Here is a 15,149-nt window from a genome sequence, read left to right on the forward strand (position 1 = left end):
GTGGAGATAGGCTCAATGTTGGCAAATCATTAGGTATGGATAAAAAACTGATGTGTGCAAAGAGTAAGAAATATGCTGGTTTCTCTGCAGTCATACCCATAAAGCACAGAAACCTTTCAGACCTTTCTGCTACTTAGCTTGGTGCTGACCCAAAACTACAGAAACTTCTGTTCTTACAGAAACTTCTGTTCTTTCAGTTCTGAAAACAACCTCCCCTCAAAACCTTATTTTAATTGTACATGTCTCCTGTTGGCATTTGCTGTGTTTCAGTTGTTCCACCATTTAAATTGAGGAAACGAAACCAAATATTGAAAACTATTAGAGAGATAAAAGAATAACCGGTGTCCAAAAGAAAGAAAGAAAAACCAAAAAAACCCCACCCAGGTGTATTATACAAGAATTACATGAGGCATTTTCCCATCATATGTATTTTCATGACATCCTAAAAAATGGTCAGCTCTTAGTAGTGCTTTGCTCTAACTAGAACCAGACACAAGGTATAACAAGAGGATAGATGCCACTGAACCCATTCCCACTGCAATGATTTCCACTGTACTGTGTTCTGTTTTCTTACATCACCAAAAAAGTCTGAACCACCCCTGCCCTGGGTAAATGAGCATTATTAAGGCTGTGAATGTGTCAAGCTACCTCTTGGTCCCACTCCACATATTCTAGTCAGTGTTATTAGTGCTGGCTTTCAACAGTTTTCAGACTCATCAACCAAATGGAAATGAGGTGGGGGAATAATGGCTTCACTTTGAAGCTTCCTAGATCAAACCTGGATTCCTGCAACTCTCCTGCTACAGCTTCTCCTGCTTTGTCAGAGCCAACAGCTAATAGTTTCCTTTCTGGAGTATTTTTTGACTGTATACTCAGAACAAAAGCTATTAGCAGTCCATCTTCATAACCCCTGCTCATTCTAGGAGGCTTCTTTTATCACAACAGTCCCAAAAGCAGAATCTACAGCATATCTACAATATCTGCTCAACTATTGTACTGGGATTGCATGGGAAGGGTTTGACACAGGGATGGCTTCTGTGAGAAGCTGCCAGAAGCTTCCCCATGTCCCACAGAGACAACACCAGCCAGCTCCAAGATGGACCCATCACTAGACAAGGCCAAGCCCATCAGCAAGAGTGATAGCACCTCTGGGATTACGTATTTAAGAAGACGGGGAAAAAATACCCAAGCAACCTCAGCCAGAGAAAGGAGTGAGAATATGTGAGAGAAACAAGCCTGCAGACACCAAGGTCAAAGAAGAAAGAAGGGGAGGAGGTGTTCCAGATGCCAGAGATTTCCCTGCTACCTGTGGTTCACCAAGACCATGGTGAGGCAGGCTGTCCCCCTGCAACCCATGGAGGTCCACAGTGCAACAGGTGGATGCATCCAAAGGAGGCTATGACCCCATGGGAAGCACATGCTGGAGCAGGCTCTAGGCAGGACCTTTGGACCCAAGGAGAGTGGATCCCATGCTGGAGCAGAAGAAGAAGGTGAGAAGTCCTTCCCCTGAGAAATGAGAGGCAGAGACAGTGTATAATGACCACAACCATTCCCCCATTGTGCTGCTGGGAGTGATGCTGAGTTCAGGAAGAATGGAGGAGTGGAGGGAAGGTGCGTTAACATGTGGGGTTATTTCTCATTACCCTACTTTGATTTCACAGAATCATAGAATCAACCAGGTTGGAAGAGACCTCGAAGATCATCAAGTCCAACCTATCACCCAACCCTATCTAATCAACTAGACCATGGCACTAAATTCCTCATCCAGTCTTCTCTTAAACACCTTCAGGGACATTGACCCCACCCACCACCTCCCTGGGCAGCCCATTTCAATGAGCAATCACACTTTCTGTGAAGAACTTCCTTCTAAGATCAAGCCTAAACCTCCCCCTGCACAGCTTGAGACTTGGTCCTCTTGTTTTGTTGTTGGTTGCCAAGGAGAAGAGACCAACCCCCACCCAGCTACAACCACCCTTCAGGTAGTTGTAGACAGCAATAAGGTCTCCTCTGAGCCTCCTCTTCTCCAGGCCCCAGCTTTGTTGCCCTTCTCTGGACAGGTTCAAGCAACTCAATATCTTTCTTGAATTGAGGGGCCCAGAACTGGACACAATACCCAAGGTGTGGCCTAACAGGGGCAGAATCTCCATGTCTTAGGCTGGTGTTTCCCAGCATTATTTGGCATCTGTTGAAATGTGACCTCCCAGCTAGAGCACAAGTCTACTCATCAGAGGCACCAAGCACCAGTTGCCAGCTAGACCAGGCACACAGAGCAGTATCCAGTTTCCTTTGAAGAAGAGGGAAGGATTTGGGCAGGGGAGCACTCAAGACTGCACTCAACCTGCTGCACTTCTACCAGGAGGAGAGAAGAGAGGCAGAAAGACAGGGGAAGGAGACAGCCAAGAACATTGACAGGGAAGGCAGTGGGATTGGAGAACACAGAGGAATGCTGTGGGTTCGAGAGAAATAGTAAACAAAATCTGGAAAACCATTATTTCAGCCAGGATTTTTAACATTAGGAGAAATAACTACACTTGAATGAGATTAAATGTACTTCACAGTGTAATGCCTGAGAAACTTGGAAGTGGCTGAAGGGGAGCAGGGAAGAGGAGAGGAGTTAGCCAGCTTGCAGCAACAATCATTTTACCCATTAGGCAATGAACATCAATATTTGGGGTCCCTGTCCTGTAGTCTGGAACAGAGGAAAATTCCAGAATGGATAAAAGAAGAGTTATACAGATAGTTTTGGCCTTTGGGGTGGGGTGGAAGGCTGCTCTGTGGAGAGGAAAAAAAACAACAGAAGTGTCTTTGCCACTTCGGAGATTAAAATTGTAAACAACAGCCCATGAAAGACATGAGGAGCAAAGACAGGGTACTTAATGCAGCCTTCCCCATCACTTGTTCTGACACGTGCAGCCTGACCTCTCCCTTCCCGGGTCCCAATGTTTTCTCCTCTCTGCCATACCTGAAAACATAACTAGTAGTTTCTCCTTCATCTTCCACAGTGCTGTGACATGAGCAGGAGAAACACCCACAGAAACCAGAGCCTAAATAGCCTCACTGCCAGGAGGAACATGGGGAAGCTGGCTAAGGCTGAGGCCACACAGCCTGCTCAGCTGCTTGTTAGGAAGGGCATGCACAGCTTCAGGAAGCTGCAACACCCTCACTGCACAGGGAGCCTTCAGGAGAACAGTTGAGCTGAAGGTGCTCAACAGCTTTTTCAGGCATGTGCAAACAGACACTTGCAGGCCCATAAATCACTCACCTCCAGGCAGATCTTCACAAACAGTGTAAGGTACAACCTACACAAGCCAACTGCCCTGCCAAACCTAAGTTCCACTTCTAAAGCAAAAAAAGGTACCAGGACATGCAATTTTTTAAATGTCTAACATGGACAAAATGTTGCTGCAGTTTTACCTTAACACGTTCAACAAGAGACAAGCTGGCCAGGCTGAATTTTGTGAGGGAAGCTCCAGCTGATGGTGAGAAATCTAGCCTAGGAACAAGGAGTCTGAACGGTTAATCGCTGAGAAAGCTACAAGCAACTAACAGAGCTTTATAGTGGGAAAGAAAAAGGAACAGCCATGGCTACAAACTCCCCATATAATTATAGCCTGCCTCCCAGAAGAAGCTGTGCTTGCTCAGTCCAATCCTAATTTGGGGAAGTAACTGACTTCAAACAGCAATTACTCCACTAGACACCACCTTTCACAACACTGCCCTGAAAAACATCTGCATAATATTTTCAGTGTGTTCCTACATCAGGTCTTCCACATGCTGATCCTGAACAGCACAACCACAGCAGGTATCTACCTACACAATGGAGAACATGGCCAGAGCTTCTATGTCAAAGATGACACAGAGGATCAATCGGAGAAGTTGTCTATAGAAAAAGGAAACAGTGCATTTTGAAAAACCCTGTGTACATGAACAGTTATGACACTGCTCCCCCAGATCCGCATTCTTCTACTTTTAGACACATCGATTATTTACCCACATGCTGACATGGGGTTTCCTCCACACTTTGTGTTCCTCACACAACCTTAGCACACAACAGGGAGGAAAATAATGATACTTCCAGCAATTTGACTACTAGCACGGCATGCTCTATCCACTGGCCAAAGTCCCATCTGAAAAGTTCAGAACACGAAGCTGCCATGGGCAGAATGGATTCCCAGGGTGGTGAGAAGCATCTTGAAGATAGTCTAGACAGGCTCTTGCAAGCACATCCCCGAGCAGAGAATGGGTGTGGCAGTATATCCTGGTCACAGACCAGGAATTGTGACAGCCAGCACGCTCTGGTTAGATACCCACAACAATAACCATCTCCTACCAATTATAATTCAAATCACACCAGCAACATCTTCACTGATCTTAAACCTTACCACAAATTTGACAGGAACCTGGTATTTCCAGGTCACATCAGAGTAACATCTAATACAGCACTGCTCTAACAGCAAACAGCAGCAAGTGGCAAGCAGCAAATGTGAAAATTGTTTTGGTGTTACTCAGGTTATCAGAATAGAAAATGTATAAAAACGGTGAACATATGATCCCACACCTCACAGGAAGACCAGCCATCACCACTCCCTTGGGTGGCAGAAACAAGCAATAAATACTAAGTTTCTTTACACTGACAACGTAAAAAATGGTATGAGACTCATCTCCTAAGAACACTGGTCATGTTCATAGTAACTACATAAAGTACTGTGATTGCTGCTGCTTAAGGATGTAGAGAACTTAACTGGTCAGAATGGTCCTCGTCTTCCACAAGAGAACTTGCACAGGCATGAGCTCTAGACAACCTGTATTTATGTGCTGTGTGAAGTTCTCAAATAGCAGAAATGCCACGTTACCTGCAACAATGTTCTTACTCGTCTTACACACACACCTGTAACCAACCTGCAACAGCCTGGTGTAAGTTTTTCCCAAATTTAAAATGAAAAGTTCCAAGGAAAAAGGGAACACACCAAGCAACGCCAAAGATACAGCTCATATATCCTGTTTCTCACACAGTTTGTAACTGCTGCGAGCGAGGATGAAACACAAGTAAACAGAACATTCTGTGGCCTCTGAAGTCCGTTTTCAAATTGAAAGCACACTTACCACAGGCCAGCGCGGTAGGTACTATTGACTGTGTTTTGCACATAGAAAAGCACAATCTGGCAATGTTGACTTCACTCTTGGCCGAAAGAGTGATTCCTGACCAAAACAGGATTATAATGGCACCTTCCTATTTCCAGCCCTACACTATAGCTAACTCGCTCTCGTTTTACCTCCCATGCATGCTTTTCTTTATTTTTCAGAATGAGATGTAGCAACACGGTAAACCACATCATCACGTCTGCCTGGATAAGGATATCCAAGAGCGCTTTAGCAGCACCCCTATACCATGAAGGTGAGGGGCAGCAGCTGGGACCCCCGCAAAGTTGTTGAGCTCCCGGCTGCTTCTCCCACGAAAGCATGCAGCAGATATTAGGGAAACCCACCTGAGGTGTCACAGCTCGGGCTGCGGCACCTCCTGAGGCCTCCCCATCTGGCAGAGCCACAGCTCCCCCAGTCCAACCCGGCTCACCTTCCCCGGCGGGCTTCTACACCTCCTCCCGCTGCTGGAAGCTGATGCTGGCGTAGGCGCTCAGGTCGTCGCTGGCGTGGCCGTTCCCACGGGCCTGTCCCGGGGACTTCACTGGCTGCTTCCCGCCGGTGTCGGCGGGCGGGTGGAGATGGCGGTAGCGGCGGTGGCTGAAGTCCTTCACCAGGTCCAGGTCGATGTAGTTCAGGCCGTTCTCCAGGGTGGGCTGCTCCCGCCGGGCCGCCTCCCCCGCAGCGGGCCGCAGCCAGACGTTCTCGAAGGAGGCCGAGCTGTGTCGCTTCACCTCATCGGCTCCCCCCGCGCCGCCGCATGGCAAAGCAGTCCCAGCCCCCCCGCCGCCGGCGGCTGCCGGTCCACGGGCGGAGCTCGGCGTGGACGAGAAGGTTTCGGAACTGTGCCGGCGGCGTCCGCCCTGAGGGTCGGCCCGCACCACCTTAGCGCTCTGGTTCCGGCCGGGGCTGAGACTGACGCGGGTGAAGGCGCTGCCCGCGCCAGGGCCCCCCAACAGGGAGGAGGAGCGCGGCGGGGCCGCTGATAGTTCGGCCGGCGGCCGCGTAATCTCCGGGGAAGCCACCGCCGTGGTCGCGGCCGCCGCCGCCGGCGGGGGCTTGTCGGCATAGCCGAGCAGGAGGGCAGGCGAGCAGGGAGAAGCACCACCGGCACAGTCCAGGCAGGAGCCTCCAGCTGCCCCCAGCTGCATCGCCACGTAGTCCCGCGAACTGGGGGCCGCACTTCGGCCGGGCCGTGTCGCAGAGGCGACGGCCCGCGGGGGACCCAGCTCCATATTCATGTACTCCTCGGCGGCCTCGCTGCCCAGCCCCAGGGTGGCCGAGGGAAAGGCCGGCTTCTCGCCAGCGATGAACTCGATGTTGATGTACTCGCCGGGACTCTTGGGCTCCGGGGGCAAGAGGAGCGGGGGCTGCTCTCGGGCCCGGGGCAGGGTGCTGGCCTTGGGGCCGCCCAGCGACAGCCGCGTCGGTCGTGCCAACCGGCCCTTAGTCTGCACAGCCGTGTCGACCCTGCGCGGGGGCTGCGACTGTGGCAGGGGGCCAACCTCGGTGCCACCACCACTGCCACCACCACCACCCAGGCTGTCGCTGCTGGTGGACGAGGATGAGTCCTCGGCAGCGTAGAGAAGGCGGCTGGATCCGAGTACCATGCGGGGCTGAGGGCTGCCTTCCTCAGCCGCCATCAGTGGCCCTCCACCGCCCCGCCGGTGCACGTGCTTGAAGGAGCGTGGCAGGGAGAAGTAGGAGTAGATCGGTTTGTGGTGGGCTGTGGTGGCCTCCTCAACGCCTGGCTGTCCTGCACCCGCAAAGTAACAGTCAGGTGGGGTGCTGGTGGTGGAACCGCTGGCTGGGGACATGTTTATGTAGTCGCTGCCGGTGCACGGGAGCTTCCCTTCGTTGCTCTCCACTGAGAGTTTGGGGTGGTGGCCAGTGCCGTTTGTCCAGATCTTGCCATAGCCTGCTGAGCCACTGTCAGGGGAGTAGCTGCCACTGGGGGACATCATCATGTAGCCATTAGAGTCCACCGTGGCTGGAGGGTGGCGGCCGCCCCTGCCTGGGTTGATGATCTGCTGTGGGGCTGACACACTCTTAGGGCTCATGGGCATGTAGTCACCACCCTTGGGGGGCTCCCCACCACTGGGCACAGGGGCGACACCAGGTGACATAGGCATGTAGCCATCATCTGTGTGTGGTGCAGAGTTGGTTCGATGATGACCACTGTCCAGGTGGTGGATCTCCAGACACTCCTCTGGGTAGGAGTGTGTGGGCACAAAGGCTGAGTGCCGGTAGGAGGGCAGACGATTGCTGCTACAGGGATAAGAAGGCAACATCTCTGTGTACTCCTCAATGGAGGCCACTGAAGACTGTGAGGGTGTCTTCTGGTGGGAGATGGTGGGTGAAGTGCCTGCAGAGTGAGTCCTCTTCCTGAATGCCTTCTCCAGATCAGCCACCTCCTCGCCACCACCTCGAGGGCAGCATGGTGTACTAGGGTAGCGGGGTTGCTGCGGTGGGTGGCAGGTGCGTGGGATAAAGTGGCCATTGGGGGCAGCAAGGCTGCTGCATGAGGAGGTGGCCTTCCCCCCCATGCAAATATAGTTGAGCTCTTCATCACCCCGAGCTGGCGGGGTGTGTCCCAATGAATCCGGAGTCACACTGCGAAAAGAGCTACGGAAGTCACATGGGCTGGAACCATACTCATCAGAAGAAATAAATCCACCATCACTAGGGGAGCCAGAAACTGATGCACTGGACCTTCGTGGAAACAGGCAGTCTGAGGTGGAACCATGGCCACTTGTGCTGCTGGAGGACAGACTAACTGGGCTGGTGGCTGAAGGAGAGCAGCGTGAGGAGGGCATAGGGATGGAGCGGCTGTGGTTGAGTGGAGGATGGAGCCTGGAGTTTCCCCGGTGCCTATGTGAATGGGTCCGGTTGGCACTGGGACTTACTGGGCTACCATCCACTGAGGCAGGCCTTGACATTGTGCCTTCCCCATCACTCGATGCTCGCACCCGAAATGAGCTAGGTTTGCCACCCGTTCCTCCACCCCCAGCAGGAGAGGTGGCAGTGACACTCTCAGTTCTGGACCGGCGGCTGAGCCCCACTTGGCTGGGTGGAGGGTTGTTGACATGGTGCCTGCTGCGAAGGGGCACAGAGATGGGGTTAGAACAGTTTGAGGAGGACTGGCTCTTGCTGCGGGGCCGGAACTCCTCACTCATGGCTCGCATAGCCTCCAGGATGGTTTCATGCATGTTCTGCGCCACCACAGAGTCATCCACCTGCATCCAGAACTCACCAGGCCCAGTGACGGCTGAGCGTCCCACCTCAATAAAGAAGAAGTTCTCAGAGTGACCACAGCGTCGGATATTGAGCAGCTGCAGCACCACAGCAGCCGCATCCGAATTCAGCTTCACAAAGCTGATGGTCTTGTTAGTCAGGCACAGGCGGTAGATGCCAATCAGGTTCTTTGTCTGGCCTAGGCCCTTAGGCTTCAGAATTACTTGCCAAACTTCCTTAAAAGCTGGGCCAGGGGCTACCTCACCATAGGTGTCCTCACCTGCTTCCCCCAGCCCAGAGTTGCTGCCTCCAAAGGTGACATCACTGTGGTGGTGGTGGTGATGATGATGGAAGTGGTGGTGGCCCTTGGCCCTGTTGTGCAACTGCAGCAGCGCTTGGTACCAGCTCTCCTGTTCAGGCTCACTGTCAGCTGCAATGGCAAAGTGCTCGTCCTTGGTGTAGAGGGCCACCAGGTGCTTGTTCTTGGAGTCAGCGCGTTTGTTGATGTTAAAGCAGCTTTCCAGTGGGATGGAGCGCTTGGGGGCCCCTGACTTGTGTCTCCATTTCTTCTCATTCTCGTAATACTCCAGCCGGGCGGGTCCAGACTCGCTGGCTGCCCTCAGCACGAAAAAACGTTTGTGCATGCTCTTAGGTTTGCGCAAGTAACCCACCTTTCTGACATCCGAGAAGAAGCCCTCATTATTATCCGTGGGGCTTGCCATGGTGAGAAGCGGTGGAGCTGTTACTGCAGCCAGCAGTCCGAGAGACCCCAATGCAGCCAAGCCAGACGAAAAAGACAAGCACCTAAAATAAAATTCATGCAAAAATTACAAAAGAAAAAAAAATGAAGGAAAATAGCTCAGGATCCGATTGAGTGCGGGATGAGGGAGAGCCAGAAGCAGGGTGAAGCAGCTGTTCAAAAGCAGCTTCCAGCACCAAATCAGAGTTTGCTTTGCTATTTATGCCCAAATCGCCCTTAGATGGGGAAGCACGTCCTTAAACAGTTCAGTTCCGATCAGTCCAGACCAAAGTCCCGTCCCGAGAGCAGCCACCGCAAAAGTGAATCGCATTTTCCTTCTTTCCCTCCGGGGTGAGGCTTGCCGGGCTGGGACCGGGACTGGGGGTTCCTCCTTCCCCGTCCCGAGTTCGCCTCGGCGACAAACGATTCCTGCTGCTTGATTAAATATCCTCGTGGGCGCGGAGGTTGTTTTGCAAAGTCCAGTGTTAGCACCCAACACCACACGCTGCTTTCTCCCCTTTCCTCAAAAAAGAGAATCTCAAAAAAAGCCGCCCGCAATACGCCCCCCCCACCCCCCACCCCGCTCCCGTCCCCAAATATCAGCGCCGGGCTTGCTGCTGCTGCTCCCACTCGGCCGTGCGGAGGAGGCTGGCGACCCCATTCAGTCCCATCTTGTTAGGCGGAGAAAGTGCCGTCTCCCGACACGGCACAACCCAACAGCGGCGGAAGGGAGGGCAGCGGAGGGGAGCGAAGGCAGTCCGGGCGCCGGAGGAACATCCTCTTCTCCTCCTCCTCTTCATTCCAGGCGGCAGCGCCTCAGCGGCCGGCGGCGCGGCCCCTCCCGTGCCCCTGCTCGGTAGGGCAGCACCGACTCCCTCTCCGCCGGCTTCTTCACGGAGTTTCCCAGCGCCCCGCAACCGAAACAGGCGGCGGGGGCCGCGCTCGCCACTCCAGCCCCCTCCGCCCGCTGCCGCTCCGGTTCGCTCCAAGGAGAACAACACGTGACGGCGCTAGAGCGTGGACCATCCCCGGAGCTGCCGCCGGGCTCCCGGCCAGCCGAGCGCAGCAGCCCCAAGCCCGCCCCACCGCTCCCCGCCCTCCCTCAGCGCGGCCCTGGGTGCCACCACCGCCGGGCCCAGCCCCGCCGCAGCGCACCGCCCAGCGGGGGATGCGCTGCCATTGGTGCCGCCGCCTGTCCGTCACGGCGGCGGGGCGGTGCCCAGCTGGGCCCTCGTAGCGAGGCGGCGCAGCCGCCATTGAGCAGCGCCTTGTTTGGCACCGCTGCTGGCAACCCCTGCGTGGCTTGGCGGGTAACCTTCTCCCGTCCGTTCTCCCGCAGCCCTTTACACCGGTCCTGCGCGACGGGGCAGGCCCTAGTGTGGAGGAGCCGTCGCCGCCGTTAACTGCTATTCCTCCCTGAGGAGCTCTTCTCTCATGGCTCCCGCTGCTGGGGGCCGAAAGGATTGGTGTGCCGTCCCTTCCTTTCCCCGCCTGGTTGGGAATCATTTAGCCCCGCCGAAACCGCTTCCGGCTGAGACGTGGCCCGAAGCGGCACGTCCCGGGCGAGGAGCGCGGGCTCTGCAGGTCCTTCGCAGCGGGCGGTGGGTCAGGAACCCCGGGAGGGTGCTTCCCGGCTGGTGCTATGCAGTGCATCGTGTTTGCCGAAACACGATATGCTGAATTACACAAATGTTCAACACGGTCGGCTGTTCCGCGCGGCGCATCTTGCCGTGCGCGGAACTTCAACCTCCCTGGGAGAAAACGGGACAAGTGTGGGGGAGCTAGGACTGAATATACATTGCTCAATGCTGCCATCTCCAGGACAGCTCCAAACAGGCCCAGGTGGTCTCCCGCATTTAGGAGAGGGAACTGTGCCCGGTTTTTAACTTCTGGGGTGTTTTGTTTATTGTGTAGCCCCACTGTCTCTTGACTCTAGCTCTTCCTTGCAACGCAGCGAGCTGCTCAGGTCCTTGTCCAGTTGGGTTTAGTATCTCCACAGATACTAAACAGCCTCCCTGGACAGTCTGCTCCAGTTTTTGAGCACCATTGCAGCATGAAAGATTTTTCTTGCCTTTAAACACAATTCCCGGTACTCCCCTTCGCCTGGAGACAAGAGCCCCTGGCTCTCTGTCCCTCCCAGCACATCCATGCAGCTGTGTTCTAGCCTTCATTCCAAGGTTGATCTGATTGCGTACTTTATTTGCTTAAGCTCATTTGTAGTATTTACTTTTCTATCTGCAACAAGATGAAACTGATGTAACTCCTCCTCCAGAAATAGTGCAGTTGGATTCTAGTTAAACCATTACTTAAGTAAACAAGTTGTTTGATTTCTCTGTTAAAGTGATGGCAGTAGTATGATTACAGTGGACATGCAAAACAAAACAACAGATCTTAGCTCTACCAGAGGCAAAGCAAAACCCCAAGTGGAATGACTAATTAGAATCTCCAAATGTATTTGTTAGCAGTTTTATGCCACTTTAGCTCACTAACAAAAACTAGAGAAGTCTTAAGTCACTATTTCCACATCTCACTAGCCTTTTTTTTTTATAACAAATTCTCCAGTTCATGTGAAAAATGTTTTTGCCAGTATCAGCATTTAGACAGGGCACATACATAAATGATATGAAATAGTTCTAATCATCAGCTTTCACTTTAAAACTCACACTATTACTTCACACAGATCACTGGTTTTTGTTTTTTGATTGTTTTGTTTTTTTTTTCTGCCTCCCTATGTGCCTTCATTTGTCTCTCTTTAAAGAAGCCAGAAAAGAAAGCAATATTCCTCTGCTTTCCACCAGGGAATGTGGGTATCTTCCTGCAGCACCACTAAACCAAGAGGAGCAAAGCAATGCTTTTTGGATAATTCCCAGGCTACACTGATCAACTTTCAGATCTGCAGCTACTACTTTTAGACCATGGTACGTTCAGAAAAGGTTTTGACGCTTTACAGACATGGGTTTTTTTCTTCTTTAATTCTGTCTCCTTCACCACAGGCAATTGCCCAGAGCATGACTTCCAAAAGGGAATTTACAGAATCTTTTATCGAATCTCTAATAACTTTTGTCTGAGCATGGCTTAAAGCAATGGTCTCAAGCAGATTTGACTGAGGAGGGAGTTTTTAAGTCCACAGGGTTTGGTTTTTAATTTTACCGTTGTGGCGAAGCCCACAGAGGTATGAAAATGAAAGCCAAATGGAAGGGTCTGGCTGTAGTTGCTTGTTGACAGCAGCAAGTTGTGGCTTTGTCAGTGTTACCTTTATTTCATCTTTTAGCTGTCTCCATGTTGAACCATGAATGACAGACAAAGCAGAGAGTAACATGCATGATAGTGGTATTTAGTAATCACAAAAATAAAGCAGACGAGATGCTGATCCCATGGGTAAAAGCTTTCAGAGGTTCATCTTGCTGGAGAGAAGTAAAGAGACCCAGGCTGTGCTGATCCATCTGCTCATACCACATGCCACTGGGGGGGGGGTTAACTGTGCTTTGGGGTCCATGAGGCCAGAAGCTGCATAGAAGGTGTGCAGCATAGTCAGAGATCCTTCCTTGAGCCGCAAGGACACTGCCTTCTCTGCTTCTTTTTGACTCGGGGCTGATTACTTCCAGGCAGGATGTGCTGCTGGTATATGATCATTACTGATTTCTCAGGAATGAGGGAGTGAAAACAGGGTAACAGAGCAGAAGAGTAAGCAATGGCTTCTAGAGAAAAATGAGTAGTATTGCATCTTTTCATAGAGTTTAGAGTTGAGCTTATCTAAAGACCTGACTTACGTCCAGCGATGGTGGACAAAGTTCAGTGATTATCAACCTTGGAAGACAGGGACTCATTTCACAGGCTCCAGGTGTGATTCAGGGTTTCTTGAGCTTTCCTTTGTGTGATAGGATCAAGCTTAATCATAGCCTGTTGATCATAAATGGAACAGACTTTCTTGGTCTCTGCTCTGGTCCCTGGATTTTTTCTAGATGCTCTGGTAGCCAATTCAAGTGCAGGTGATTAACTGCAGTTTTCCAGAGACACCTATTTAAACTTTAAATATAACATTTGTGCATGTTAATTACTATGCTTTATGTACTTGTTTGTCTCAGTTGCCTAAGAAATTTACTTGCATTTGGAAAGGATTTGCAGGGTGGATGAGGGGTGTATCAACACTAAAAACATGGTGAGTGAGCAATGCCTGCGAGTTCATACATCTTATGCAAAGGAAGGCAGGAGAAGGATTTAAATCCTATTTTCACATTATTAATTTTTTTTCCTCCTTTTTGCACTCAAAATTTCCATGGCTGGTCTCAGACAATCCAGAAACAAAAAGCAGTGGAACTCCATCAATGGAACTGGTGGAGGATTTAGTAATGGTCATAAAACCTTTTGGGTTGAAATACAAATGAGCAGGAAAATTAAATGGGAAGAAAGGTTAAGTTTAAACATTATTTCATAAATTTTATTATGTCAGATGTTTTAGATTTGAGCAAACAAATCAGACACTAGTTGCACAGAGCCAGCAGTTCTGCCCTGTAGGATAAAATATCTAAGACTGTTTTCAGTTATTGCAGAACTGTACATAGATTAAATTACTGAAGTACTCATAGCTGGTTTATGATGTAAGATCTACCACATTTAAAACAGACTGTGATAAAATAATGGGGTTTGATTTTTGTCTTCAATCCTCCACCTGAGGTGTTTGAATTAGAGAGGATTTTAGGACTAGCATAAAATAGATCCATGTTTTGTCTTCCATGAGTAAAGCAGGCAACTCGAATATGTGCACCTAAGAGCTGCTTACCAAACAAAAATGTAGGTCTATCCCTAAATCAACCTGTCAAACAGTGCCATACATCTTTTGTTTCTAGCAAGTACTTTGACGAATTGTTATTTAACAGATACTGGAACTTCCTTCCAAAATTAATATTTTGAGATTTTGGGGAGCTTAATAATAAATAATTTTTTTTTTCTTTTCCCCCCTGAATATCAGAAACAAGAAGACAGGAAACAGCCTGCCATCTAAGCACAGTGTTAATCTAGCCATAAAACTATTATTGAGCTCATTTTTTATGGTAAAATATTTTTTTGTATACCAGTTCCAACTCTGTTGCATTAGTAAACTGAGGAGATCCAAGTTCCTGTTCATTCCAGGACCAAGGTAAACTGTTTCTGTTTGCAGTGAAAAGATTCCAGCAGAAAGGAACTGTGGTATAAAAAGAAAGGAAAGATTAATTTCTGCATATATGTTTATCTGTTACTGAATTAAGGAAAATCTCATTGAGTAGAATGAGACAAAGAGACCACTAACTGCAAGACAAATGTTATAAATCAAGCATTCACCTAAGAGTTTCATGTCTTCAATTTTGATAGCTCTTGTAGAAGAGATATGCCATGAATGGCCCATTCCCAGAGCAAAACCAGGATAAAGTGGATCAGCTGTTTCTTTAGAGGACTTCTCAGACTCTTCCCTTCTCCTGTTTCTCAGCCAGAATCTGCAGTAATCCAAGATCAACATCTCAAATCCTACAGCTATTGTTATAAATAAAAACATTCTGGATAGCTGGTGTCATTGGCACAGCAATTGTCTTCCTCAAAAAATACCTAAATGGTATTTGCTTGCCTTGGTGTGTATCCTAAAATTAGAAAACACTACTTGCTGCCCTGATGCTGTGCTCAGTGTGATGTAGCTAACAGAGCAGGATTTCAGACCAGTCCTAGCAATTTAAATGAAAAATTGAGCTGACAAATCCATTTCCTTAAGGCAAAAAGAACATTTTTGTTGACTTTGAACACCAAAAGACACATCTATAAAGATATCCAGGTGCCTAGTTAAGAATCACTGAATCACAGGGGTTGGAAGTGACCTCTGAACATCATCCAGTCTAACCCTGCTGCTAGAGCAGGAGCACCTAGAGTAAATCATACAGGAACAGATCCAGGCAGGCTTGGAATGCCTCCAGAGACTCCCCAACCTTTCTGGGCAGCATGTTACAGTGCTCTGCCACCCTCAAAGTGAAGAATTTTTTCCTTATGTTTACATGGAGTCTCCCAGGTTCCA

The 15,149-nt window shown here is 50.1% G+C and overlaps 1 protein-coding gene across 1 annotated transcript; it reads right to left on the bottom strand.

Moving 5' to 3' along the window:
- Positions 1-5,588: 5,588 nt before the first annotated feature.
- IRS1 (insulin receptor substrate 1) lies at positions 5,589-9,149 on the bottom strand. Its single transcript, XM_054386074.1, has one exon. The coding sequence runs from the start codon at positions 9,093-9,095 to the stop codon at positions 5,589-5,591; it is 3,507 nt and encodes a 1,168-aa protein (XP_054242049.1). The 5' UTR covers positions 9,096-9,149.
- Positions 9,150-15,149: the final 6,000 nt, after the last annotated feature.

This window comes from Indicator indicator, chromosome 13 (assembly GCF_027791375.1).
Source record: "Indicator indicator isolate 239-I01 chromosome 13, UM_Iind_1.1, whole genome shotgun sequence".
NCBI lineage: Eukaryota > Metazoa > Chordata > Aves > Piciformes > Indicatoridae > Indicator > Indicator indicator.